The 25990-nt window shown below is 41.9% G+C and overlaps 1 protein-coding gene across 4 annotated transcripts in view; it reads right to left on the reverse strand.

Annotated features, from left to right (window-relative positions):
* The window catches only part of cemip (cell migration inducing hyaluronidase 1), a 160937-nt gene that overhangs the window by 23480 nt on the left and 111467 nt on the right, over positions 1 to 25990 (reverse strand). For all 4 annotated transcript variants that reach the window (XM_085409269.1, XM_085409278.1, XM_085409285.1 and 1 more), the window contains 8 exons: positions 24466 to 24635; positions 17989 to 18198; positions 15867 to 16072; positions 10420 to 10489; positions 9804 to 9932; positions 2799 to 2884; positions 629 to 760; positions 230 to 265 (listed from right to left, as the gene is read on the reverse strand). In XM_085409269.1, coding sequence (XP_085265395.1) covers positions 230 to 265; positions 629 to 760; positions 2799 to 2884; positions 9804 to 9932; positions 10420 to 10489; positions 15867 to 16072; positions 17989 to 18198; positions 24466 to 24635 — 1039 coding nt within the window. The remainder of the gene's footprint in view (positions 1 to 229; positions 266 to 628; positions 761 to 2798; positions 2885 to 9803; positions 9933 to 10419; positions 10490 to 15866; positions 16073 to 17988; positions 18199 to 24465; positions 24636 to 25990) is intronic.

The raw sequence follows: 25990 nt of genomic DNA on the forward strand, positions 1-25990 counted from the left end.
ATAATGTCTCCTGTCAGGAGAAAACGTTTTGTCAATTCTTGCCATCACACTCCTAAGCTACTTCTCACTCTGCATCAGAGCACGCCTTTTCTAACAGGATCCTGAGGAGACTCCATATAAGGCATTTTCCAATTAGGCAGAGAGAGAGAGAGAAAGTGAGCAGGAGAACAATAAACGCATACAACAGCCCTTTTATTTCTAACATGATTTAATAAAGGGGGAGTCTTACCTTGCTAAAGTGAGGCCAATGCCATTATCAGCAAATCTACCGAAAAAAGGAATATTATCATTAGAAGCACAGAAACACAGGAACAATGTGATGTTCCCATGGATACACACACACACACACACACACACACACACACACACACACACACACACACACACACACACACACACACACACACACACACACACACACACACACTAAGAGACTAAAGCAGATAGCAAGTTATTGTTAGATGGGAATGAACGTGCAGAAAAAACACTTGCTTTGTTCGACATGCATCACTTTCAGTGACATTCACTTGCACTAGAAGTTGATCAACTTTACTTATTCACTTGTTTATTTTACTTGGGTGACAAGTAAAATAAACAAGTAAAATCACTCAGTGTGTGTATCACTCACTGGCAGTCATCTAACCACACATCCCCTCCTCTCAGCCAAGCTCCATGGTACTGGTTCTTATAGGCAGTGAAGTGATGGATGAGAGCTGGGACTCTAGGTTTGAACGGGTCAGAATCCTGATGGGGGCCATACCTAAACAACAGAAGGACATACAGTGCTAATATTTAACAATATTTTTCAAGGCTGCAAAGGAGCAATTTATATAAACTGTAATGTTGTAGCTTTTTAAATGGTCATTCATCCATCCATCCATTTTCTTTTGCTTATCTGGGGCCAGGTTGCTTGGGCAGCAGCCACAGCATTGAAGCCCAGACGTCCCTCTCCCTAGCCACCTCCAACATCTTATCTGGGGGAACACTGAGGTATTCCCAGGCCAGTTGAGAAATACAGTTTCTCCAACGTGTCCTGCGTCTGCCCTGGGGCCTCCTCCTGGTGGGACATGCCCAGAAGACCGAACTCAGGAGGCGCCCAAGATGCATCTATGTGGAGGAGTAGCTCGTGACCATAGGTGAGGGTAGGGACATCGATCTGGTAAATCGAGAGCTTCGTTTAAATACTCAGCTCTCTCTTCACCATGACAGACCAGTGCAGCGCCCGCATCACTGCAGTTGCAGCAACAATCCGTCCGTCCGCTCCCCTGTCTCCGCACTTGTGAACAAGACACTGAGACACTTAAACTCCTCCACTTGGGGCAGCAACTTGTTCCTGACCTGGGCGCTCCAGCCGTTTCCGGCTAAGGAACATGGCTTCAGTCTTGGAAGTGTTAATTCTCATTACCATTGCTTTACACTCAGATGCGAACCACTCTAATGTGAGCAGGAGACCTCCACCTGGTGAAACCAGAAGAACCACATCATCTGCAAAAAGCTGAGACAACAGTCTGAGACCACCAAAGTGGAAGCCTTCTGCCACTTGACTACACCCTCTGTCATCACTGAATCGAAAAAATTCTAAAAATTATGCTCAGAATCGCTGACAAAGGGCAGTCCCGGCATGGTCAACACCCACTGGGAATTAGTCAGCCTTATTGCCGTCGATGTGGACCAAGCTCTCGCAGTGCTTGTTCAAGGACTGAACGCTCATAGCAGCCCCATACTCCCAAAGCACCTCACACAGAATACCCAGAGGGATGTGGTCAAATATCCAAGTCCACAAATCACATGTAGACCAGTTAGGCCTACTCCCACCCACCATCAAATATTCTTGAGAAGATAAAGAGCTGGTCCAGTGTTTCATGACCAGGATGAAAAGTGTATTGTTCCTCCTGCATCCAAGCTTCGACTAATGGTAAGAGTCTTATTTCTAGCACCTTGGCGAAGACTTTGCCGGGGAGGATGAGGAGTGTGATCATCTTACAGTTGGAGCACACTCTCCGGTCCTACTTCTTCAACATGGAAACAACCACCCCAGTCTGCCAATCCAGAGGCACTGTCCAAGATCTCTATGTGACAGATCTCACCCCCAGTGATGGATGAGTCATCCCACATGAGTCTCCAGGTGGAGCAACCTCGAGAACCCCACCTATGGACTCCAAGAATGCTGGGTAATTTAAACTATCATTTGGCACATAATTTTAATCCACAAGAGTAAAAGAGCAGTTCAACAAACGGGATGGTAAGTAGTAAACGGACTGGTTCTTATACAGTGCTTTTCTATCTGAGCACTCAAAGCACTTTACACAACTTGTACATTCACCCATTTGCACAAGCACTTTTTTCTAAGTGCTTCCTGTCCAATAATCACATGCATTCATCGGAGAGCAACATGGGGTTAGTATCTTGCCCAAGGCATTTGGCATGCAGACTGGAGCAGACTGGGATCAAACCAGTCTTTGAGTAAATTAATAATTTTTAATTTTATTTATTTATTTTTACCAGATAGCCATATGTGTGCGACTAGTATCTTTTATTACTTGACAGCATCTTTATCTTATTAATGATTAATAACACAAAAACCTTCATTGCACTGACAGATCTACACTTTCTTTCTCCAGTAAAAAGTTTTTCTGCCCATTTAATTGGCCTGTGCACTGACAATATGAAAAAGAGCACACCCAGTGCTCACGAAAACATTAACAGGAAATGTCATCATTACAGAGTAAACTCATCACACTGAATCACACTGGGTGGGATGTGATTTCTCATGCAGGGTGTTTGTTACAGGGTCTGACCTGGCTCCTATCAGAGACAGGAAGGGTCTCTTGTCCTTGTTGTCTGCCTGGGTCGTCTTAACTCCATTATCAAGGATCATTCCAGCCTAAAATAAAAAGACAACAGAAATTGTGAGTTTGTTTGCCCTGTATGTAGAATTTTTAAAAAGACATGGACTTTATTTATTTATGCGAGAGGTAAAGCCGTGTGCTTGGAGAGCAGATCGCTGTGTTCAAGGATTATTCAAAGATTATCACCATTATGAGACGAAACACATGAAGGAATCCAAGAACCCGACTGATGCAGAGCAGGAATAGACTTGAGACTAGCAAAAGGGCTTTTTCACAAAGTTTACACATCCAGGGACAGAGCAGTCAAGACCAACTTTGTGATTTCCCACAACATTACAAAAACCAATAAGCCTTTGACTGATTTAGAGTTTATCAAAGAGTATTTGGTGGTGCTCTAACACGCCTTGAAAAAAATGAAGGATTTGAAAACGCCCCTCTCCAGGTAAACCAAGATGGACTGTGGGCATTATGGGAAATCTGGAGCTTCAGTTTAAAAACAAAGAGGACAGTTTTCATGTTTTCCTACTTAGTCAAGGACCAGAGCAGCATGGTTACTCATCTTTATACAAAAGAGGTACCAGCAGAACTTTAAGTCGATGTTACAGTTGGATTTTTATTTGTCTCTCAAAGGGGAGAAGTTTCCACATATGAGCAGACATGTGAAGATGTTGGCTCTCTTTGGAGCTACCTTTATAAGCGAACAAGCATTCTCAGGGGTGAAGTTTAACAAATCCAGGTGCAGATTCTGTGTCAGTGACGATGTCCACTGTCTCATGCATTTCCGCCTCAGATGAACGTGACTTTAATCTGCTTGTTCAAGCCCAAAACAGACCAGATTTCTCTCAGTGAAAAAGAAAAAAGAACTTAAAAACTGCAGATAAGTAAAAAAGCAACAGCACTTAGTATAACAGTTCTACATCTTTAAAATATTGCAAAAACAGTTTTAGAAATATTGATTAAACAGTGATAAAATGCTGGTACTACACCTATTTCACATTTTCCATAATTGTAATATCAACTCTTACCAGTAGCAGTTTATAAAGAGATCAAATTAATATTGAGAAGAATTGACAGGCCCCCTGGGTAAATTAATTGGTTTAGCGCTGATTTATAAATGGTTTGTGGTTAATTTTGCATGTAACTCTTGTCATTATTTGGAAAAATGTCAAAAGTATAATAAATAAAAATATATATACTGTCAACAAGTTTCCAACTGAAGGTACAATTTTTATTCAGCAAATGAATTTTGAGTTGAAACCACTACCTTCGTCCTGTTTCCCTCCCTTAGCTGCAGGAGAAATGCATGAATGTTATGAAACATTTTTATTGGCTTCTTCAAGCAATAAATCAGGCTCAGTAGCAGAAGACTTCTTCTTTGCACCCTTTTCCAGACACATGTTGAGCAGCCCAGCATCAGGTCGTAATTCGCAGTAAACCAGCAACAGCTGCTAGCTCGTATAATCCCTTTTAGTAAAAACTCTGTTAACTCTTTTGGCCCCAACATATTTCATAGGTTTTTTAAAAAGCTGACCATTAACTTGACCTGCATTACTTTCCGTGGCATTTAATAATTGTAGATGTCAGGTGGCAGTGAAAACCCAAATGTTCCAAAAACCTGTGTTGGATCTAAAAGGGAGTCTATAGGGATTCCCTTTCTAACCTTAAGGAACTGCAGGTTCTGGAACATTTGTGTTTTCGTTAAAACGCTCGACTTTATAGTAGAGTTAAAATATTTTATAGCATGCTACAAAAAACACTTTAGTCTTTCATTTCAACATCTTTTCTTGTCTTCGTTTGTTCCTAGCTGACAGTCGACAGGGGAGGTCGTCAACGAAGCGAATACGTTGCCGTGGGTGCCGTAGGGTTTCCATCTTGGTCAGCGATCCACTTCCCGGCCTTGCGATCTTTGGCCTTGACCTTTGCTTGCTCCAGGGTTAGATGTCGTTTTTTAAGATCGTCATCAATTTGCTTGATCCAAGTCTTCTTGGGTGCGTCATGCTTGATTCTTCAGCGGGCGGAGAGGTGATGCAGCAGAAGTCGATATCGGAGGCGATGGTTGCTCATGCAACAGACGTGTCCAAACCAGATTGCAGTCGTTTCTTCTGGATCAGCTCTTCCATCGAGGGTTGCTGGTGACATTGACTACGTTTTGTGCTGTTGGTAAGATGGTCGAGGAGGGACACTCTGATAACCTGATGCAAACAGTGGAAGACCTCAAACTTGTTGAGGTCGTGCTTGAGGATAGCAACTGCATAGTAAGTGACAACTCTGGGTTGTAATCAGTCTTAACTTAGAAGTGTGCCTGCTGTGGCTGACAGGCAGCTGTAGCCTGCAGCTGTGTGCTGGGTCTGCCCACGTTTGTGTACTTGTTTCCTTTTGGAACAGTTTTCATTATTAACTCCTTTCTTAGCTTACTTCTTAGTTATACAGGTTTGTTAGCATCAGGATGATAAGTCTTAGCTCCTCAACATGCCACTGACTACATCCATATTTTTTATACACTCCAATGTGTCTAAAATGGTAAATGGCCTGTATTTGTATAACGCTTTACTAGTCCCTGAGGACCCCAAAGCGCTTTACACATCCAGTCATCCACCCATTCACACACTGGTGATGGCAGCTACATTGTAGCCACAGCCACCCTGGGGCGCACTGACAGAGGCGAGGGGAGGCTGCCGGACACTGGCGCCACCGGGCCCTCTGACCACCACCAGTAGGCAACAGGTGAAGTGTCTTGCCCAAGGACACAACGACCGAGACTGTCCAAGCCGGGGCTCGAACCAGCAACCTTCCGATTACAAGGCGAACTCCCAACTCTTGAGCCACGATCGCCCCATTAAAATATAATAAAACATCTCTTCCTGTTAATCAAGCCACTTGTATACCAGTGTCACTAGACTGCTCTTCATAAATTCTGCTAACCTTACCATGACATCATGTAAATTTAGTGAGCAGCAGCAAATTGGGGATATACATGTGAGGGGCACAGAGATAAAAATCAATCAATAAATAAATGAAATCAATTTTACTTTATAAATTGTTTTAGACATTACATACAGGAAGAAAATAGGGATGAAGACTATAGAGTGAGAGCCGGGCTTTGAGTGTCATATTATCTCAAACAGTGACAAAGGTTTCTGTTGGACTGAAAAAGGTGACAGGCCTTTAGGTGAAGTGAGGTGTTATTTATAATTCCTTCTGTTTTATAACACTAGTTTATCAAGTTTCAAGGTGAAGCCTCAGCTGACTGATTCCTGTTTGCTTTGCTGAAGTAACATTACACTGTTAACACTGTTGAGACTTGCTTTTGGTTGGCATGCATCTGTCTCTGCTGATATAAGACCAGTCATCATTACAGTCATGCCCCTAAAGCCTGAAAAGAGCTGCAGATTTTCAAATCAATCACCATAGATTTAGGAGGCAAGTAAAACTATGAAAAAATACAGTTACAGAGAACTGGGAAACATTTAAATAAAGGATAAATACACTGCATGAAATGTTCCCATATCTCACTTAACGAAGCTTTAAATCCAATCATCTGATAAGAAACATTTATTGAAACTTTCCTAAATCAAGCAAAGAATAACCCTACATGCTTCCCAATTTCTAATCCAGCCTTCTGTAGCATTTTCTTAAATAAAATAAAAAGTATCACAACAATAAAAGTATCCTAATGGCAGTGTGCTGCTTCTAAACAAAGACACTGCCATTGTGTTGCTGTTGAACACTCAACCAGCAGCCCTGAAACAACCTTTTCTCTCACACCAACCTCACATGATTTATGCTCCTGTTAGGATGATCCAAATTAAAAGTGCAGAAGGGAACGAGAGAGTGAGATGGAACAGGAAAGAAATCACTGTAGGGCTTGAGAAAGTAAGGCAATAACAACAGCGCTTCCCTTTCAGTGGTGCCTCATAAATCTCTCTCTGCTCCAGCTGTGCTGTGTTAGGAGCCACAGGTAACTCCAAACTCGGTCCTATCTCACCACCAATCTCATTCCACTCATCTGGCTTGCTTTCCTCCGTTTCTGTTATCTTGACTTTTTCCAACTATCTCTCTTTTTTTCTAACAGTTTGACCATTTCTCAGTTCTTGCACAAAAGTGTGTTCACACTATCACTGTGACTAAGTTACCGGTCGCTGCAGATGGCCCCGCCCCTCTCTGAGCCTGGTTCTGCTGGAGGTTTCTTCCTGTTAAAAGGGAGTTTTTCCTTCCCACTGTTGCCAGAGTGCTTGCTCATAGGGGGTCATATGATTGTGGGGTTTTCTCTGTATGTATTATTGTACGGTCTACCTTACAATATAAAGCGCCTCGAGGCGACTGATGTTGTGATTTGATGCTGTGTAAATAAAATTGAATTGAAGTGGGGACCACTGTATAACCATCAGTATCTTTGCTGGCTTTGTGGAAAAATGGATCCAATCCAATTCCACCATTTAAGGGAGGACAGGCCATCAGCACTGATGATGACGGCACTTTTAACATTAAGTGTTCATGTTTGGTGAGCTGTGAATTTAGCATTATCTGTGATATTCTTAGGGACTGTATTCTTTGAAATGTTCTACACGCACTTGTAAATGACAAGTGAAAGAAAATATTGCAAAGTAAGTTAACTATATACTATATGACAATTAAAACTCTGGAACTCTGGTCTGTCCTGAAAGAACTGGCTTACTGAGACTGCTTTCTGGGTCACAGGCAGGAGGATGGAGGAGTAGAAACAAATGAAGCTGACATTTGTATAGGATCAGCAATTTTCTTTCTTTAGTCTGATGTTCTTTATTATTCACCACATAAAACGTTACATCAAGTAGGCCCACAAAACACTGTTAAAGCTAGGGTAGGTATAAGTCCTAAGCCCAAAGCTCTTCTCCACTCTTACTTTGAAACACCAAATAAAATAAGCCTGTGCATGTGTCACAGGTTTGATTCAGAGGTGAGTGGGAGTTTGTCATTGTTTGTTTTTTTTTTACCATGGTGGAGTCTTAAGTAAGAAAACATTTTTCATAAATGGATTGGTTCTTATATAGTGGTTTTCTACTCTACTGGAGCACTCAAAGCACTTCCCATTCATACAAACAAGCTTTCTTCTATGCTTACTATCTAACATTTACACACATTTGTAGTCTGATTGATGTATTGGAGAGTAACATGGCCTGGCCTGTATTTATATAGCGCTTTTCTAGTCCCTAAGGACCCCAACCAGTCATCCACCCATTCACACACAGGTGATGGCAGCTACATTGTAGCCACAGCCACCCTGGGGCGCACTGACAGAGGCGAGGCTGCCGGACACTGGCGCCACCGGGCCCTCTGACCACCACCAGTAGGCAACGGGTGACGTGTCTTGCCCAAGGACACAACAACTGAGACTGTCCAAGCCGGGGCTCGAACCGGCAACCTTCCGATTACAAGGCGAACGCCCAACTCGTGAGCCACGATCACACCGTGGGGTTAGTATCTTGCCCAAAGATATTTGGCATGCAGACTAAAGCAGCTGGGGATCAAACTGCCAACTTTCTGATGACCTGCTGTATGTTTGACCATAATTAGCTACCCTGAACAATTCGGAACAAACGAATGAACAACAGTGTTTTCACACTTAGTGTAAATTACTGAGAGAGGTCTAACAAAAAAAGCTGATGTGTTGTTTGCTAGATTCAACTTTCAGTATACTTGTCGGGCAAAAACAAAATCCATGTTGCTACAAATTTTGGGGGGACAGGGTTTTGTATGATAAGGGATGCAAATTGATTCCAATATCGATATCACTTATTCGTTTAATTCTCTATTGATTGTCATTGCGAAACCAATGAGAGCTATTGGCTCTGCTTTGATAATCAAACACCAAATGAGTCAAATGAAGAACACCTCATTTCAATTATCTGGATGGGTGAGGCCATAGGTTTTGCAAAACTGTGTATTTGGATTGTGAAGTGAACCATTTAAATACATAATAGTGGGAGTAAACAAAATAATCATCCAAGCAATCAGATCACCTGAAATCAGTGTCATGGTGCTGGGTCGTTGACCCAGTGTTTTGTGTTTGGCATTATGTTTATTATTATTAGCTCATCTGATGTTTAATTTCTTCATGGTTATCTTTATTAGTATGTAGGTTTCATTCTCAGGGTTTCCAGTTCTGGGTTTATTTCCTGTGTCGTTCTCCTGGTGCTTTGTTCGTGTCCCTGACTTTGTCTTTAAAGGTCTGTGTCTGTTATCACTGTGTCAGCTTGTGTCTTCCTGTCGTCTTGTGAATTAGGATCAGCTGTGCTTCCCTCCTGTGTGTCATTACCTGATTACCTTGTGTGTGTGTATATAGTTGGTGTCGGTCTGTCTGTGTAACTGTGTATTTCCGTGTCTCTTTTCCCGACATTCTCCGTGCCGTTTTCCCGTGTTTGTATGATTTCAGGTTTGTTCTCTAGTTTTCCTCAGTTTAGGTTATCGCTTAATTTTGTCCTCACTTCTGTTCATTGTCACTCACTGTAAATAAACTCACTCGCATCACCGCCGTTGTCTGATACTTTGGTCCTCCTTCACAACACCACACGACTGCTGCCCCAGCAGTGACACACGGTTGGTTTCTACTTTCCCCTTTTTTAATATTGGTTATAATCTTATTGTAGACTGATGAACACTTACGTCTTTAAGAATCCTTTTATAGATTTTATCCTTTCCCCGATTTGTGGAAGTTGTTGTGATAGAGGCACAGTTTACATGGTCATGGAAAGAAAAGACTTTGCCAGTACCCAGTAACTTCAACCTTATCTCCAAGCAGAAGACTGAACTTCTTTTCGTTAGCTCACTTCCTGCTTGCTCTTTCCAACAGTAAATAACTGATTACTTAATGTGTTGAACAAGTAGAGACAAATTCCAACTTTTTATTCATTTTTTAGTCAAATTCCCTATCACAGCTTTCTTTATCTCCCCACAGCAGTTCATCCTCAGACTCACCCTGAAGTTGGAATGGGCTCTGTTGTTGGTGAACTGGCCCATAGGTGTGTGCTCTGTATATCCAGGCGAGTATGACCCATTTGAGGGGCCTGTCGCCATATGGTGGAAAAGGAACCAGAAGCCTGTTTCCTGAGGGTTTACACACAAATAGACATGTAGTTACAAACAGAGCTATTAGGATAAAATGTTTTAGTTTAGAGTAACTACTTTATCTGTAAAACAAAAACTATCTGTATTTCTGTTCATACACAAACATGTGCAGACTCCTATACATAAACATAACCACAGAATCAGTTTTGCACTTTGCATGTCAGCCTCTGTTTTGCTATTGTTCTTTACAAGTGTGTAAATGAGAAAAGTTCTTATACTGGTGAGGATAATTGACACTTCCTCCCAATGGATCCTGGTGAAATCCTCAAAGTAAGATCATAATTGGCACTCTATCATAGTGAAAGTATGGCAGGGCGTCTGTTGTCTGCTTGTTCCAGACGGTGATAGAAGTATACAGCCATTAATCTGACCTGGCAATGTGGTAATGAGAAAGAGCTCCACCTGGAGAAACAGGGGATATAGGAGGGGTGGGGAAGGGTTGAGAGATGAGAAAGTGACAACTCACCTCCGAGCCTGCAGCCGCACAGTTGATGAGGTTGTTATTAGGGTTGGCAATCCAGAACGTGGAAGTTGCACTATAGAAGAAGATTGTTGTAAAAGAAAAAAAATGTTGGATTTCACATAAATAGTTTAAATCAGTAATGCAGAGGAGAAGAAGGAGAGAAAATAGCTTCTAAATTGTCAGAGTGTCGTATGTGCAAAAATGGACATAATTTACGTCTATGTCTGGATCTGAAATCAGTCCTGCAGGGTGCTAGAACAAGAAGGAAACTCTACAGGATAAGGACGTATGTTCTGTTCCCAAAATGAGGGAAACTGTCCAAATGTCACTACTGTCATGGTCCCTGTGCCTCACCAGCTGATTCTGTATTAGGCAACATGTGCTCTCTCTCTCCCCCCTGCCGGGGCGATGCTCATTATGGGCTCCCGCCCCTGGCCCACGCACCTGCTGCCTATCGGGATGATCACAAGGCCGATTTAAGACAGCAGCACTGTGTCACTCGTCGCTGGATCGTTGAGTTATCAGCGTCAGTCGCTCAGTAGATTGTAAATAAGGATCTGTGAGTTCGTTCCGTCTGTTCGCCTCTAACTATAATCTCTGTGTACAGATCTATCCCGGACCTTTCCCTGCCTGTCTGTCATCCCGTGGACGAGTGAGTGGATGGTGTTTCCCCAGTGTGGGGAGTGAAGACAGAGAGCCTTTGGAGGACGTCAGATTCCCGTCTTTTCCCTCACACACCCCGGAGCCCTGGACCCCCCTCCCCTCCCTCCAGCACTTTGTAAATAGCATCACCTGGTGTCGTTGTGTAAATAAAATCTGTAAATCCTGTAAGGAGTCCCGGTCTGCGCCTGAGTCCGTTAACTGAAACCTGACAACTACAGTACACATTTTCTAATGAACTTGGAAAGAAAAGCATCTGGACTTCTTTAGGTTGCTTGAAGACGTTTCACCTCTCATCCGAGAAGCTTCTTCAGATCGAAGGTCAAATGGTGGAGTGGTTGGGGTACTTCTAGCTGTGCTCGATGTCTGCAATGTTGCCTTCTGGTAGTTCGATGTGCTCAGTTCTGACTACCCTCCCTCTCTTTGTTACCATCTGACTACACTTCTTCGATCTGAACAACATTCCGATGTCCTTGCTGCAGATCCTGGTGGTGTGGATCCGTGAATCGATGTATCGTTCATGCCTGACATACAACTTGATATCATACATGTGCTTCATTAGTGCTCCATTCTGTAGTCAGTATCTGCAGCCAGTCTTGTCAGTGATCTCACTGAGGGGGTTCAGGCCTATGCATAATAGTAGTGGGGGCAGAGGACTTCCTTGGTAGATCCCGCATTTGATGGTGACTTGTGCTATGGGCTTGAAGTTGGCCTCTAGTGTTGTACACCCTATCCACACTGAGTTCCTGAAGAAGGCTCTTAGGGTCCTGTTGATCTTGTATAGTTCTAGGCATTCCAGGATCTAGGTGAGGGGCAAGTTATGAGTCCAGACAGTGCACAGTCTGGTGGGCCTGGTCTTACAGTCTTAGATGACTGTTCTGTCTACCAGTAGCTGGTGTTTTGCTCCTATGGTATTCATACTAATTCCTGTTCAGGGACATTTCAGTGGTCTGCTCTAAGGTCCACCAGCCACTGAGCGTTGGCGTTATGTGTTGCATCCTTCTGCCATATGCTCTTCCTGTTGTAGGCTTGAGATGGAGTTAGCCTAGCCTTGGTGGTGCTGTTCCACTAAGAGTAGACCTTGGATGGTTCTGTCGAGAACAGCTGATTTATTCTCCTGTCCTCTATTTCTCCCGCTCATTGTTAGTATGGTGGGTCCTAGGGACCCTTACTGGATGCAGATGCCCCAGTTGGGATTCGAACCCACAACTCTCATAAGATGGAAATGGCTCCAGAACAGCATCAGCATGAAGTAGGTGAAGGAGGAATAATAGATGCATTAAACATACATTACATTTACAGGGTTCTCCTTTTGTCCAGTAGTTCAATATCCATGCTAGAAAGTTTTGCTTGTCATTCATCTTTATTTAGCAAAAAATGATCCTCATGAAGTACCCAATACACACCCAGCAGGTGCATGTAATGATTGGGACAGAGATTGTGTCACCACCTCATATCATGATCACAGAGCTTTTAACCACCGTCTTTATCAATGAACGGAGCTACTGGTTCAGTTATCATGGAGTCACAGGGTTGGAATATCATGAGAATATTTGAAAGCTCTCTCATTATCCGTGCTCTACCTTTCCACCAAGTTTCATGATGTACAAATTGTACTGATCACAGACCTCCACCTCTGCTTTTGCCTTTTGCAGAAGAACAGAGTGTGTTTGCTTTCTTTCACAGTTCTCAACTTGACCTATCTGTTAACATCTCCTCTCCATTATGCAGCCTTAACAATGATTTACGCTTGTCAACTCATCACCCCCTGCTGCAGCTCAATTGAGGTGAGAACGATATTAGCTCAATGTAATCAACGTCTCAACCAGTCCCAATCAAGGCTTAGCCCCCCTCCAGCCTGCTTGATGTGATTTCTGTCACAAGTGATGGGAGGGAGGAAGGTCTGAGAGCTGAGCTAAACATCACCATGCTCAATTGTGTGACAATGATGTGACTTGCACAGCTCCATTATAGGAATTTGTAGTTAGTCTTAAAATCTTAAAAGGATGAATACAACAACAGTGCAATGCAAAAGAATCATTTACATAAGAAGTCTGCAAAAAACCCAAAACACTTTTACTGTAGGCATGGTAACATGATTCAAGGGAGAGCAAACTATATTCTTCAACCAAGTTAGCTTCTATCAAGGGAAATCATGTCCAGGTTTAATGGCAAAACTGGGATTTTTTTCAAATTATTATGGTTATAATTAATAACACACATTGACAGTGCATTAATAACATCACCAAATTACTGAAAAACATTATCACTTCCCACTAGTGGGAATACTAGTGCTGGTGCTTATTTTACCATAGAGCAGAGTTAAGAAGAAAGTCACCTCAGTCACGCTGAAAATAGTAATAAACAAATGAATGAGATATTAAAGTGTGCATTTAGTGGAGCACTCTATTGGCTCAGGCAGACCTAAAGTTACTTTAACAGGACACCAAACCAACTTTCTAGCATGTCATCATGTTCCTGACTTGGTGCAAAGCAACCACTTTCTCAATGAGTGTGAATTTCAGCCTTATCCACAAACATTAGTGGAGCTACTTTTCTTCAAACTCTATGTTGAAGCTATTCTAAACAAAAGGAAAGAGTAAATATATCTGCAGGAGAAAAAGTGAAGCATAGAAAGACCATGACCATAAAATGAGGAAAAACTACATGTGAGAACAGGCAAAAGTTACTAACATGCAATAGTGGCTTTACTATTCAGTCGTGTCAGCTCTATGGATATCCACTGGAACCATCTGAAAGCCCACAACACTGGCTGTTACCCAGTGACTGAGTCATCACACAATAGTAGCTTATTCATCAGCTTGCACACTCCTGTTTCTGTCTAATAGCCCCACTATAATATATGTTTATCTTTTTATTGTAGAATTAAGCTTTCAGTTCAGGGTTTCATTTTTGGCCACACTCTTACTTCAAAGAGGGAAGTGGATTTCAACTCACCTCTGTCAAGACTGTAAGTGACTCACTGCCTGTCAGTGCATTGTTAAACAATATCTTACTACTTGCAAAGAATGTTTTGTTAAGTTTTATATACAATATATACACAAGTTGTTTTTTAAAATAATTTACCCATTAATCATACATCAAATAACTGAAGTATAAACAAAATGCAATTTTTAAATAGCGACGTAACAAAGGGAAAAATCCAAACCTACCCCTCTATGAAAACCAATTATTCCCTCAACCTAATAACTTATTGTGCCATCGTTATCGTTGAAATAATCAAGCAGTTTCAATAACTGGCAATGAGTCTTTCACTTCACTTATATGCAGAATTGCTCCAACTGAAAGGGTTTTTCAGCATGAACGGCCTCTTTAAAGCCACGTCAAAGCATCTCAGTATTTACATGGCAGGACTGTTAAATATGAATATCAACAGAAGATGACAAGATAAGACAGAAAGGCAAAAGACACATGCAGGACTCGACGTATATTTAATAACTCAGATCATTTTTTTGTGTTGTTACTTTCTTGAATTTCTTGAAATTCAGCATTTGCACCGTGTTAAGGTTGCTGCCTGTTTTATCCTTAACTATTAACTGATGAAGGTCTCGTATCAAAACTAAGCAAATAAAAATAGTCACTGTGTGGGAGTCAGCAGTAGAACACTGAAACATATCCATACAATGTAGAGGTAGAAATAAATACCTTAGTAGAAAAATGTAATTGCTTTTCATTCACTCATGTGTGTTGATGCTAAAACAGGTCTGCTGGGAATTAAAAAATCAAAAAACCAAAAAAGGAAGCTTGAAGCATCTTCACTGATGCTTATATAACCAAGTGCCATGTCTTACTGTTTAATCTGAAGAGCATGATTTGGATGACTGATTTTGCCCGATGCATACTCACACTCATGCACATAAAAACACACATGCTCAAAAACAGTGAAAGCACTTGAGCCCTAAATGACTGTTTTAAGTAACTGTTTTCATCCCCGTCATGCAGAGACAGTGGTGAGATAGAAAGTCATGTGACCTGGACTAAGCTGCTATGTATTCTGAGTGGGTCTACCTTACAATACAAAGCACCTTGTTGTGATTTGGCGCTGTATAAATACAATTGCGTTGAATTGATGATAGGATGAGCATGTAGTTCTCAACAGTCTACATTCAAAAACCGTAATGTCTCTGTTTTGTTCATAATGGAAATGAAGTGATGTGAAGACATGCTGCTTGCATTTTTATAGTCCAACATCTGGTCATAATTTTACTAAAATACCTAATAATGGATGGATGGATAGCTGCTACTTAATATTTATCATCTCTGGAGGTTTATGCGTCATTGTTTGACACACACAAACCAGCTCAGCACTGTGGCACCAGCACAGTTGTTACCTGTAAATGTGGTATCAAATCTAAAGTGCTTTACAAAATAAGTGATTCTGGATTCTCCAGTGCAGCAGTGGAGCATCTGTCCTCGTTTTTGTACAAACACGTCACATCTAACAATGAGCCCCTTGGACTGCTCTTCAGTTTTAGTTTCAGTTGGTTCAGTCGTTACTCAGCCAACACAAGATGCAGCTAGTAACTGCAACCAACCAACCAACCAACCAAATGAATTACATCATAAGTCATACTTGGACAAGATGGTGGCACACTTGTTAAAAACTAAATACTGAAACTTCTTTTTAGAACAGGTATCATGAACAATGACCTTTTAAAAAAAGAAGACAGTGTAGGCACTGTAAGTAGACAGTTACAACTAAACAAGAGAGTCTAAAAAAATCTATTTAAAACATGTCGTTTATGTACAATCAAACTTTCTTTGTGTACCTGCAATCTTGACGTGGATTGGGCACATATCCTGGATATGCTCCATCAGTGATGTCACGACACATTTTGCTATCTCTGTCTGAAGGCAGCAGGGTCCCTGCTCGAACCATCAGACCCAAACAGTGCTCAAATGTATTCCTTTCTTCTGGACCATCCTCCGTGAAGAAACAGTGGCCTAGTGTGTCATATCCCACCACATCCTTTACCTGGGAGGCAACACAGTACATTACTGATTGTAGAGTAGGTCACCATAGTGCATGGGGTCCATTTCAAATCTAACTGTAGAAAAAAATGTCTATAACAAAAGTGTGAACTTTCTAAAGTGTAATTGCTCATCAGAAGCTCCATTATTTATCAAATGCGTTTCTTTTGTGGCTTAGGAAGCAAATTCTTGCACCAAATTTAACCCAACTTCAGCTTTGAATTCTAGTCAACGAAAATGGTTTAGTGCAGTGGTTCCCAAACTTTTTCATGTTTACGTGAGATGAATTGCAGAATGATGACAAAATACTGTTAATCTGACTGTCTGCAGGTTTTACACGCAGTTACTGTCCCTCCATTTACAAAGGCAGCGGCGTCACGGTGTCATTATTTTATGTGTTGTTGTTTTTTTCCTGTGTAATAATGTTCAACATTGCATCAATACATTTTTCAAAAAATGCCTCTCTGTGCAAAATGGGTTCAAAAACATAAACAGCTGTGGGATCCTGTTTGTCCGTGACTTGAACCGGGGGAACAAATCGTGGCAGGATCAGCCTGATGTTATTTGTATCCTGCTGTAACTTTACTGTATAAAGAGCAAACATCTCCAACATGTCAGGAGCAGTTAGTCATTACAAGAAGTGTTTGAACTAAAAATCAAGAATGTGGGATACTGTTTGTCTGTGATTTAAACAGCCTGGCGAAAACCAACCCTGCAGGGAGACCTACCTCGGCACCTGTGCAGGTGAAGCCAAAGGGCAGATTTGCTTCACCAGATTTTCTAGTCTTTGTTTTAGAATGAAGTTGGTTTGGAAACATATTCAGCGACGTTTCATCTCCTGCTTTGCGTTTGTGTGGGCGCCCCGTGCTAGCAGTGTCCAAGCTGTCTGTTTTTTCCCCTTTTTATACCGAGCCCCCCCTGCAATGGCTCTGCAGCCCCCTAGTGGGGCGGGCCCCACACTTTGGGAAGCTCTGGTTTAGTGGATAAATGCAAACTGATAAGTGGATGAAGTTAGGTTGAATTTGTGCTTGTTATTCGCTTTCCCTTTTCGGCCAAATTTAGGATACATCAGTTTAAAGTCTGTGAAAGGCTGAACAAATGTAGCCAGACAGAAACACACATGGGCAGCCGGTGCAGGACAGAGTAGCACTAATGCTACACAAGCGACAGCAGGGAATCTTGGAATATGATGACCAAAGAAGCAACCTGCTTGATATGAACCTGAAAACTGACTCAGCTGGACCCTTTCAATTTGGAGGAGTAGCCACTCTGAGTCCAACATGAATGACTCCTCAGCCTATCACTAAGCCAGAGCCTAGACACCCTTCAGAGATGTCAGTGGTCTACCCAGACCCTGTGACCATAGGTGACAGTAAGAACATTAATTAACCGCTTCAATTTAATACTCAGCTCTCTTCACCACAACAGATCTAATCTCCCGCTCCACTCTTCTTTGGCTCATGAACAAGACCCCAAGATACTTATAGTCGTGCACTTGTCTTTAATAGCTTGAATCCCCCTATTATCCATGTCACACAGTGCCCAATCTCCTGCGTTTTAATTCATATATTTCATATACATCTTCATACAAACTGTTTCTTTCAGAGATTTAAAATTATATGCCTGTCACTATAATAATGATTTTATGAGACATTACTGGAGACTAAAAAGAATATAAAACCCTTTAAATGAGGTCATCGTATCTGCCTTAGTAAGAGTCACCAACACCAATAAGTACGGCGCTATACGAATACAAAAACACTGTCCCTAACATTACCAGGTTGCTTCTGAGCCAGTGAAGGTTAAGAGCTGCAATAATGACTCTTAACAATAAATTACACATTTTTATGTATGCGTTCTTATATATGCATTAATACATACAAAAAATACAGAAATAAATTATACAACTTCCTAACTGACCATCAGTCCATTGGAGCCGTGGATAGTGACGCAGCGGGAGAAAGAGTGGTGAATGGATAAATCGCTGACAGACGTTGGAGGGTCATAGCCTCCCCTCTCATCCACATCTCCATTCATGTGAAAATGGACAGGATAGTGTCCCATGGTCTGCTGGCCCATGTGCTGCAGCTCCATCCCAGATATGTGGACTGCCCTAAAACCATGCTCCACCTGGTGATGACAGTGGACACATTGCAGTCAGAGAGCTCCAGTTACTGCATCAATCAGACACGAGCAAAAAAACAAAAGTACATGAAAAGCAGGACTAGCAACACTAGAGTCAGATTTAGATTTTTAAATCATTATTTTATGTTTTTTTATTCTAATGTTCAATTTCTTTGTTTTGCACATAGACTGTAAATAAAAGATGGACGTAGCTACCAGTGTTGGGTGTAATTTATTTCTTTGTACTTTTTTACTGTGATCACATGACATTGTTGATTAACGCAATAATGGGACTCCAGTTTGGTCATGTGAATCAGGGCTCTTAAACTTGCGGCCCAGGGGCCACTTGCATTAACATATTAATGTTGAGAAATATAGTGCAATTTGTCCCTTGAAGTGACTTTTTTGTTGTTTGTTGTTGAGTGTAATGTTAGGATAAGTTCTTTAAAAAGCAAAAAATTATTTAACATGACGGCGATATGAGCAGAGCGCACAAACATGTTGAGGCTGAGTTCAGTGAGCGAGTCAAAAACTAAAGTGAACACTTAGGTCTTCATTTTGATTTTGTTAAATACAAACAAAACGATAGCAGAAGTGCTGCCACGTGTCTGGCCACAAAGAGAGGACCGATGTGTTTATTTGGTAGTTCAATGTAAGGCTTCAGTTAAGAGTGAGGGAAAAACAATGTTCACGTTTGCGGTTTTGTCTTGTTATACAATATTTGAAATTAAAAAAACAAAAACAAAATGCTACATTTTAGGAAATATTTCTCAGTGTTTTCATGTTAGTTTTTTGCATTACTTGAACACTACAGTGGCTCTCACATGAGATGACAGTGGCAGCAGGGGCCCACAGCTCATTTTAGTTTGAGACCTCTGATGGAGAGTCCTCTTCACACACTGAGGTTAATTATGGAGTTCCACAGGGTTCAGTGCTAGGACCAATTCTGTTTACATTATACATGCTTCCCTTAGGCAGCATCATTAGAAGACATAGCATACTTTTTCGCTGCTATTCAGATGACACCCAGCTCTATCTGTCCATGAAGCCAGATAGCACACACCAATGAGTTAAACTGCAGGAATGTCTTAAAGACATAAAGACCTGGATGGCCGCTAACTTTCTGCTTCTTAATTCAGATAAAACTGAGGTTATTGTACTCGGCCCTGAAAAGCTTAGAAATATGGTTTCTGACCAGATTCTTACTCTGGATGGCATTACCTTGGCCTCCAGTAACACTGTGAGGAACCTTGGAGTCATTTTTGACCAGGACATGTCCTTCAACGCACATATTAAACAAATATGTAAGACTGCGTTCTTCCATTTGCACACTCACTGAAACTCCCTGAAAAGCCTTCAGCTGATCCAAAATGCTGCAGCAAGAGTCCTGACAGGGACTAGAAAGAGAGAGCAGATTTCTCCTGTTTTGGCTTCCTGTTAAATCCAGAATTCAAAATCCTGCTCCTCACATACAAGGTCTTAAATAATCAGGCCCCATCTTATCTTAATGACCTTGTAGTACCATATCACCCTATTAGAGCACTTCGCTCTCGCTCTGCAGGCCTACTTGTTGTTCCTAGAGTATTTAAAAGTAGAATGGGAGGCAGAGCCTTCAGTTTTCAGGCCCCTAGTTATGCTGCAATAAGCCTACGTTGCCCTTTAGCCATTGAGTGTTTGTTTTTCACTCACTATGTATTTATACACCTCTCTGCATTTAACCATTAATTATTATTTTTATCTAGCTCTCTCTCTATTAATGTAGGATCTTTATCTTATAATAGAAAGCACCTCGAGGTAACTGGTGCTGGTGCTATATAAATAAAATTGAACTGAATCAAGTATGTCTTGTAATGTAGTGTAATGTAACTCATTGCAGTACTAAACTCAATAATTACATCACGGTTACAATGATGTCATTCTTCAGTTCTCTGCCAGCCGGGCGAACAGAAAGAAACATGTTTTTTATTTCCTGGACACTCTCGCGGCTACAATCAGCTGATTTCCGTGCATGTGTGGGAGGTAGAAAGTGGGACAGAGATGCAGATTTTGAGTAGCGGGTATAGACATGACTTTTTTTCAAGTGCAGAGAAGGACAAGAGTGAGACGGTAAAGTGGGAGATACTGAATTACTTTTTAAAGTAACGAGTGATGTGTAATACGTGACTCTTCCTGAGTAATGACCCCAACACTTGTAATCACTATTACAACAGCCATTGTTCAGTGAAAACTTTAAATCAATGTAACAAAACTGGAACAAGACAAATCCCCGACTCCCGCGTTGAAATACGCATGTCTGCAAGCATCTTCACAGCCTGGTAGATAACAAAACACAAACGAACAAACCACAAGTCGACACCATGCATCGTTTTCTTCCAGGTAACATGTTTGCAATAATTAGTCACACTTTTGGATCCTGATAAGTCCTGAAATTTGGCAGGTTGACATCAGTGTCTGCTAGGCCTCACCTCTGCTACTTCGAGTCACCACATTTGTTTCCACTTCACTGAAGTATTTTTAAAGGAGTTATATGATCAATGACATAACTTGCTATTAAAGCAGCAACAATACTACGAGAGAGGAACAGAACAGGACGTTAAAATAATGAAAACACTGAAATTTGGACAAATAAAAGATGAAGTTACAGACAGGTATGGGTTGATGTGGAGAACGAAGCAGGATGGCAGATGCCAGGAGACTGTGACGCCATGCAGCTATGTCCCAAAAAACCCAGAGAATCATGAGAACCAACACTTCTTGCAGTCACACTGGTTTTCATTACATCATAGTGTTTGTGAAAAGGCTAAAAAATGAAAGAAATATCACCCGGATCACAGTCAGCGACATTCAGCTTGCGACCAGCTAATAATTCTGGAAATGGGAGGTTTTCACACGACAGGACTTGTCCTGAGGCATTTAGTGTTTCTCACCCTCTGTGTGTGTGTGCTCATGTGTGTGTTATGCTATTTCATGCTCTACACACACCCATGCATGAGAAATATGTGACATGAGGCTGTGATGGAAATTTATAATGGAATATGATAGCTTGCCCTGGGGAAAGGGAGGCATTGAGGCAGCAGGAAGACAACCACACACTCCCCCCTCTCCTTCCTGCGTCAGTGTCTCTGTTGCCTCTTTCTGATGATAGGGTGCACGAGGCTGACAGAAAGAAGGACGTTTCAGTGATGAACACATACAGAGGCCCGAGAGTCTTAATGAGCCTTAAACTAAATTAAGATTTTAGATGTTAATGTGGATTATTTGCTGTAGTGGTGCATTAACGTGGAGGAAGTCAGAAGAAACAAAAGACTAGCTTCAGTATAACAACGATGCTCAAAAATGTGTTTTTTTAAAGGATCTTTTTAACTTATTGCCTTTAATATGCTCTAAACACACATTCCTACCAAAGCAGCAACATTTCTATTGTTTAAAATATTTTAAATGTATAATACATATTACACCTATAATGTGCAAAGCACTCTGGGTGCAATTCAGAGCTGCTATTTCTAATGACCCAGAGTTTTAGTGTAAAAACATACTTTGAGTGCCACCGAGCTGCATTTAGTTGTGATTTCTGGCAGAGAGAAAAAGTGTCGGCTGTGAAGGCTACGCAGAAAAAATGACAGAGCAGGAGCACGACTTTTGAAAAGTCAGCGTCCAAAAGAGCTGCTGCTGTGTCCTTTTCACTTTTCTCCCAATTTATTTGACGCATTTAAAAGAGCTCAAAAACAGTGCAGGTTACAAACAGTGACAATTACCAGATTCTGCACTTGTGTAGAAAATGATCATCACTGATTATCACTGTGCGGTTCCTGAGCAGAGCTCATTAGTGAATGGTAAATGGACTGATTCTTCTGTAGGCTTTTCACAGTGCTTCATACAACATGCCTTTTTAAAGCCATTCATACAGCCACTTCTTCTATGCTTAAGCTCTTTCTAGCTACCATTCACACACATTCATGGATGCATCGGAGAGCAACTTGGGGTTAGTGTCTTGCCCAAGGATGTTTGGCATGCAGAATGGACCAGATGGGGATTGAACCACCAACCTTCTAATTCATAGATGACCTGCACTACCTTCTGCCCTTGGGAAGATGGATCTAGGATTAAGACTGGTTCTTAATTACGCAGATGCATGCTCTGATGCACCTGTAACATTTGCTTGAGTGCAGATGTTCAAACAGCTGGTGAGACAAGTCCTTTAGGATGCAGTGTACTTTCTGCAGGCAGTGTAATATGCACATGTCTTCAAGGGCAGGCAGCTGTGTGTTGTTTATCTTTTGTGAAGGTTTATGACTCTGCAGTGTTCTTATCTGCTGCGGAGTTGTTTCCATATCATGTCAGCATGTCGTGAGTGAGGATGCTTTGAATGGTGCAGCAGTACAAAAACACCAGAAGGCTTTAAGCCACTCAGGGTGCACAGGAAGTGCAGACTGTTTTAGAGGGACACAGTGTCCATGTGAGGTCTTCTGTGATGTGTGTACCCAGAAACCTGAAACAAGAGACTCTCCACATTGTTGGTGTTCAGAGCCAGATTATTATGACTCTGAACATAGAAGATAAAATAACCTCTTGTCTGTATGCACACTTATCTCCATTAGATGATCCGTCCTGTGTTTTCTTTAAATGTAATGAAGCTGTTATGAGATGATCAACAGTCATATGTGTACTGAGAACAGAAAGGGCTCAAAAACAGTATGATGGAGCTCCTCCCCCAAGTAAGAGTTTGGAGGAGCAGTAGGGAACCTGAAATTCGTTCAGTGTTATCCAACTTAGTCTGGTCCAGGTACTCAGATGGTTAAAGACACACTAGGTGTCACAATACAGTGTCCAGCAAATGTGTGCAAGTCAGTAATTATGGAGCACGATTCCATCTGTGAGCATGAAAGGACAAATATTCTTCCTCTGTGTCTCTGAGGAAGAGTACTGGACTTGTTGGTATACAGTCTGAGTAATGTCTTTTATGTTTTCAAATTCAAATTGGGACCCTATGTTCATCTAGCTGTAGGATCTACAGATGGGACCAAGGCTTGTCCAACCACCTGACAGTTTTTCAAATGTTGACAAAAGCTAATATATCTGTTATCGTCAATGAAAAATGTATTTTATTAAAGCTTGTGTTACTAAATAATCAGGTTTCCTTATAAAGTTCCAGAGTAAATGATGAAAAATGCTGCGATTGGCTAGAGTCCTGGTCAAACACACAGCTGTGGTGTTTGGTATGGTTTGTGGAGGTAGAGGTGGGACAGTATGGCTGAGCAGAAACACTTTAAAGCTGGGCAGCTGTAAAGCACTGGCCTGGGCGTGTGCACTAATCACTCCATCTCTGGGGTTACTGAGGCAAACATGCTTCACTGGTTCCAACGTACCTCAGTAACAGCGAACCGTCGGGTCACAGCCAGCGCAGAAGGCAAAGACTTTGGAACAGATGTGGGCAGGCACACTCAGGTGCTGCCCTCTATGTGAAGTATCTGCTTCACACCCCAAAGCACCGGGATACATGGGATACACATACGTGGGATTGACCATCCAGTTCTTTACACCAGTGGGAACCTGAAATTCGCTAAAGCATGATACATGGTAAAAGAGTGTTTGGCAATCTGGTGGCTGATTTCCTATGGCGAGGAGTAGATCAGGCTGGATAGATCCCAGGCCTAAGTTAGGCAGTGGGTGGATGTGATGGCAGGGTATCGCCTGTGGATTGGTTGTAGGAGGGAATGGGACGGCAGAATGGCTGAGGGTGTGGCACACCTGGAGTGCATTTACTAATTTCTCTGTGTAGTAGCTATGAGGGCGCAGGACGAGGAGTTTTGGCAGAGCACGCGAGCAAGAATGCACCGAAGCTTGGCAGCTTTATACCGTTTTCCTGTGTATGTGTGCAGTAATCACTCCCACTCTGTGGAGCTCTGCAGTTCCTGAGAAAAGTAGCTGTCATTGGTCTGGAATAAAACGTTTTTTGTTGCTTGAATCACAGGTCATAACCTTCTTTTTAACAGGTTTTTTTTCTACTCTTGGGTCCATATCCCTAACTTCACCTCAGACAGCTGAGGCAGAAGCCCTGCATATCTGCTTTTACAATCTTATAAAAGGATTATCATTATCATCATTAAGCAGATGGCAGAACACTATTCTATAGTATAGCCCAAGAATTAAAGTATGAAGCTGGGAATAAATGGCTACGACAGGTTCTCTTTAAAGGGATCGTTTTTCCTCCTTTTCAAGCCTGTTCACACGGTGTTGCCTATTCTGCAAACGACAGCTAACAGAAGAGTTTACCTTCAAATGTCCTCCGAAAGTGTCAAAGTTGAAGAACTTGCAGGCCTCATTGCCATAGCAGCTGGGCTCCATCTCACCACGAAGCAGGATATTACGACTCAGCAGGCCGACCTCGGCCCTCATGTCTACCCCATCCACCTCCTCTCCCATGTGGATAAACTTGGCTTTACCTGCATACACAGAACACATGCACAGTAAAAAAGAACCGTTGGTGTGAAAACACACTGACCTACAACACATCAGCGTCAGAGACAAAGAAGACGAGTTCAACTCTGAGTCAAGCACAGGAGCACTTCTTTACCTCTGCCTTACCCACACTCAGACTGAACTTATTAACATCCACGCTGCACCTGCTGATAACCTTGTTGGCCAGTGAGGACGACTTTCCTCAGCCTGCTGCAACCAAAAGGCAGCGTGCCCTTTTACTCCTTGAGCAGTTGCAAGGTTTAAGGGCCTATTCCTGTGGAAATGCAACTACTTCATCAATGTGGTATTTTCCTTTCTTTTAGTCTGACGTTGCCCATCGCTTTTTGATGCCCAGTGCAGATCCCATAACACAGACGCAGGTGCTTAATCAAGTCAAAAAGCACAAAACAATTTGTGCAAACATCAAATGTAACAATTTAATGCAGGAGAATCAGGGAGTTGGAAAAGGGATAGAGCCAGTGCAATTCCAATCCATTACAGTATCAGTTTTTTCCTACAAAGCCACCAAAAGAAATCAATAGCATCATAATATCTACAGATGTAAAAAAGAAAGAAAGAAAGAAAGAAAGAAAGAAAGAAAGAAAGAAAGAAAGAAAGAAAGAAAGAAAGCATTAAATAAGAATCATCCTTAAGTTCACAGTGGGTTTTTTTTGGAATTCAAAATAACAATAACAGCATCAACAAAGTGTTAAAACATTTAAAAAGACTAGAATGTAGAAAAACGGCAATTAGTTAATCCTGTGGCTGCAGTAGTTCTTATAAGTTAAAGGCAGGATAAAATAAAAGACCTTTTACAGGTAAGTCTTCCAACCACACAGGCACAAACCCAGGTGTTTGCTTTGATGGCCTCTCTCTCAATTTTGTTCAGCAACAAGGTTAAAAATGCTAAATGGCCTGTATTCGTATAGCGCTTTACACTACATTCAGTCATTCACACACACTGGTGATGGCAGCTACATTGCAGCCACAGATACACTGACAGAGGCGAGGCTGGGCCCTCTGACCACCACCAGTAGGCAACGGGTGAAGTGTCTCGCCCACGGACACAACGACCGAGACTGTCAGAGCCGGGGCTCGAACCGGCAACCTTCCGATTACAAGATGAACTGCCAACTGTTGAGCCACGATCGCCCCAAAAAGACAGGTTACACCTTGACCAGTTCCCCAACATTCAAGAAGAAAATTCTCTGATTATGGCTTTGGGAATACCAGCACAAGTCACTACGCTGACTGATTCTTTGGGGGAAAAGGCAGGAGACCATTCTGTTTATCCAAGGTGGACTCAGTCACTGTGCCATCATCTATGAGTTTGGGGCAT

This window comes from Rhamphochromis longiceps, linkage group LG1 (genome assembly GCF_057381845.1).
Source record: "Rhamphochromis longiceps isolate RC_006_pf linkage group LG1, R_longiceps_female_GT1.1, whole genome shotgun sequence".
Taxonomy (NCBI): domain Eukaryota; kingdom Metazoa; phylum Chordata; class Actinopteri; order Cichliformes; family Cichlidae; genus Rhamphochromis; species Rhamphochromis longiceps.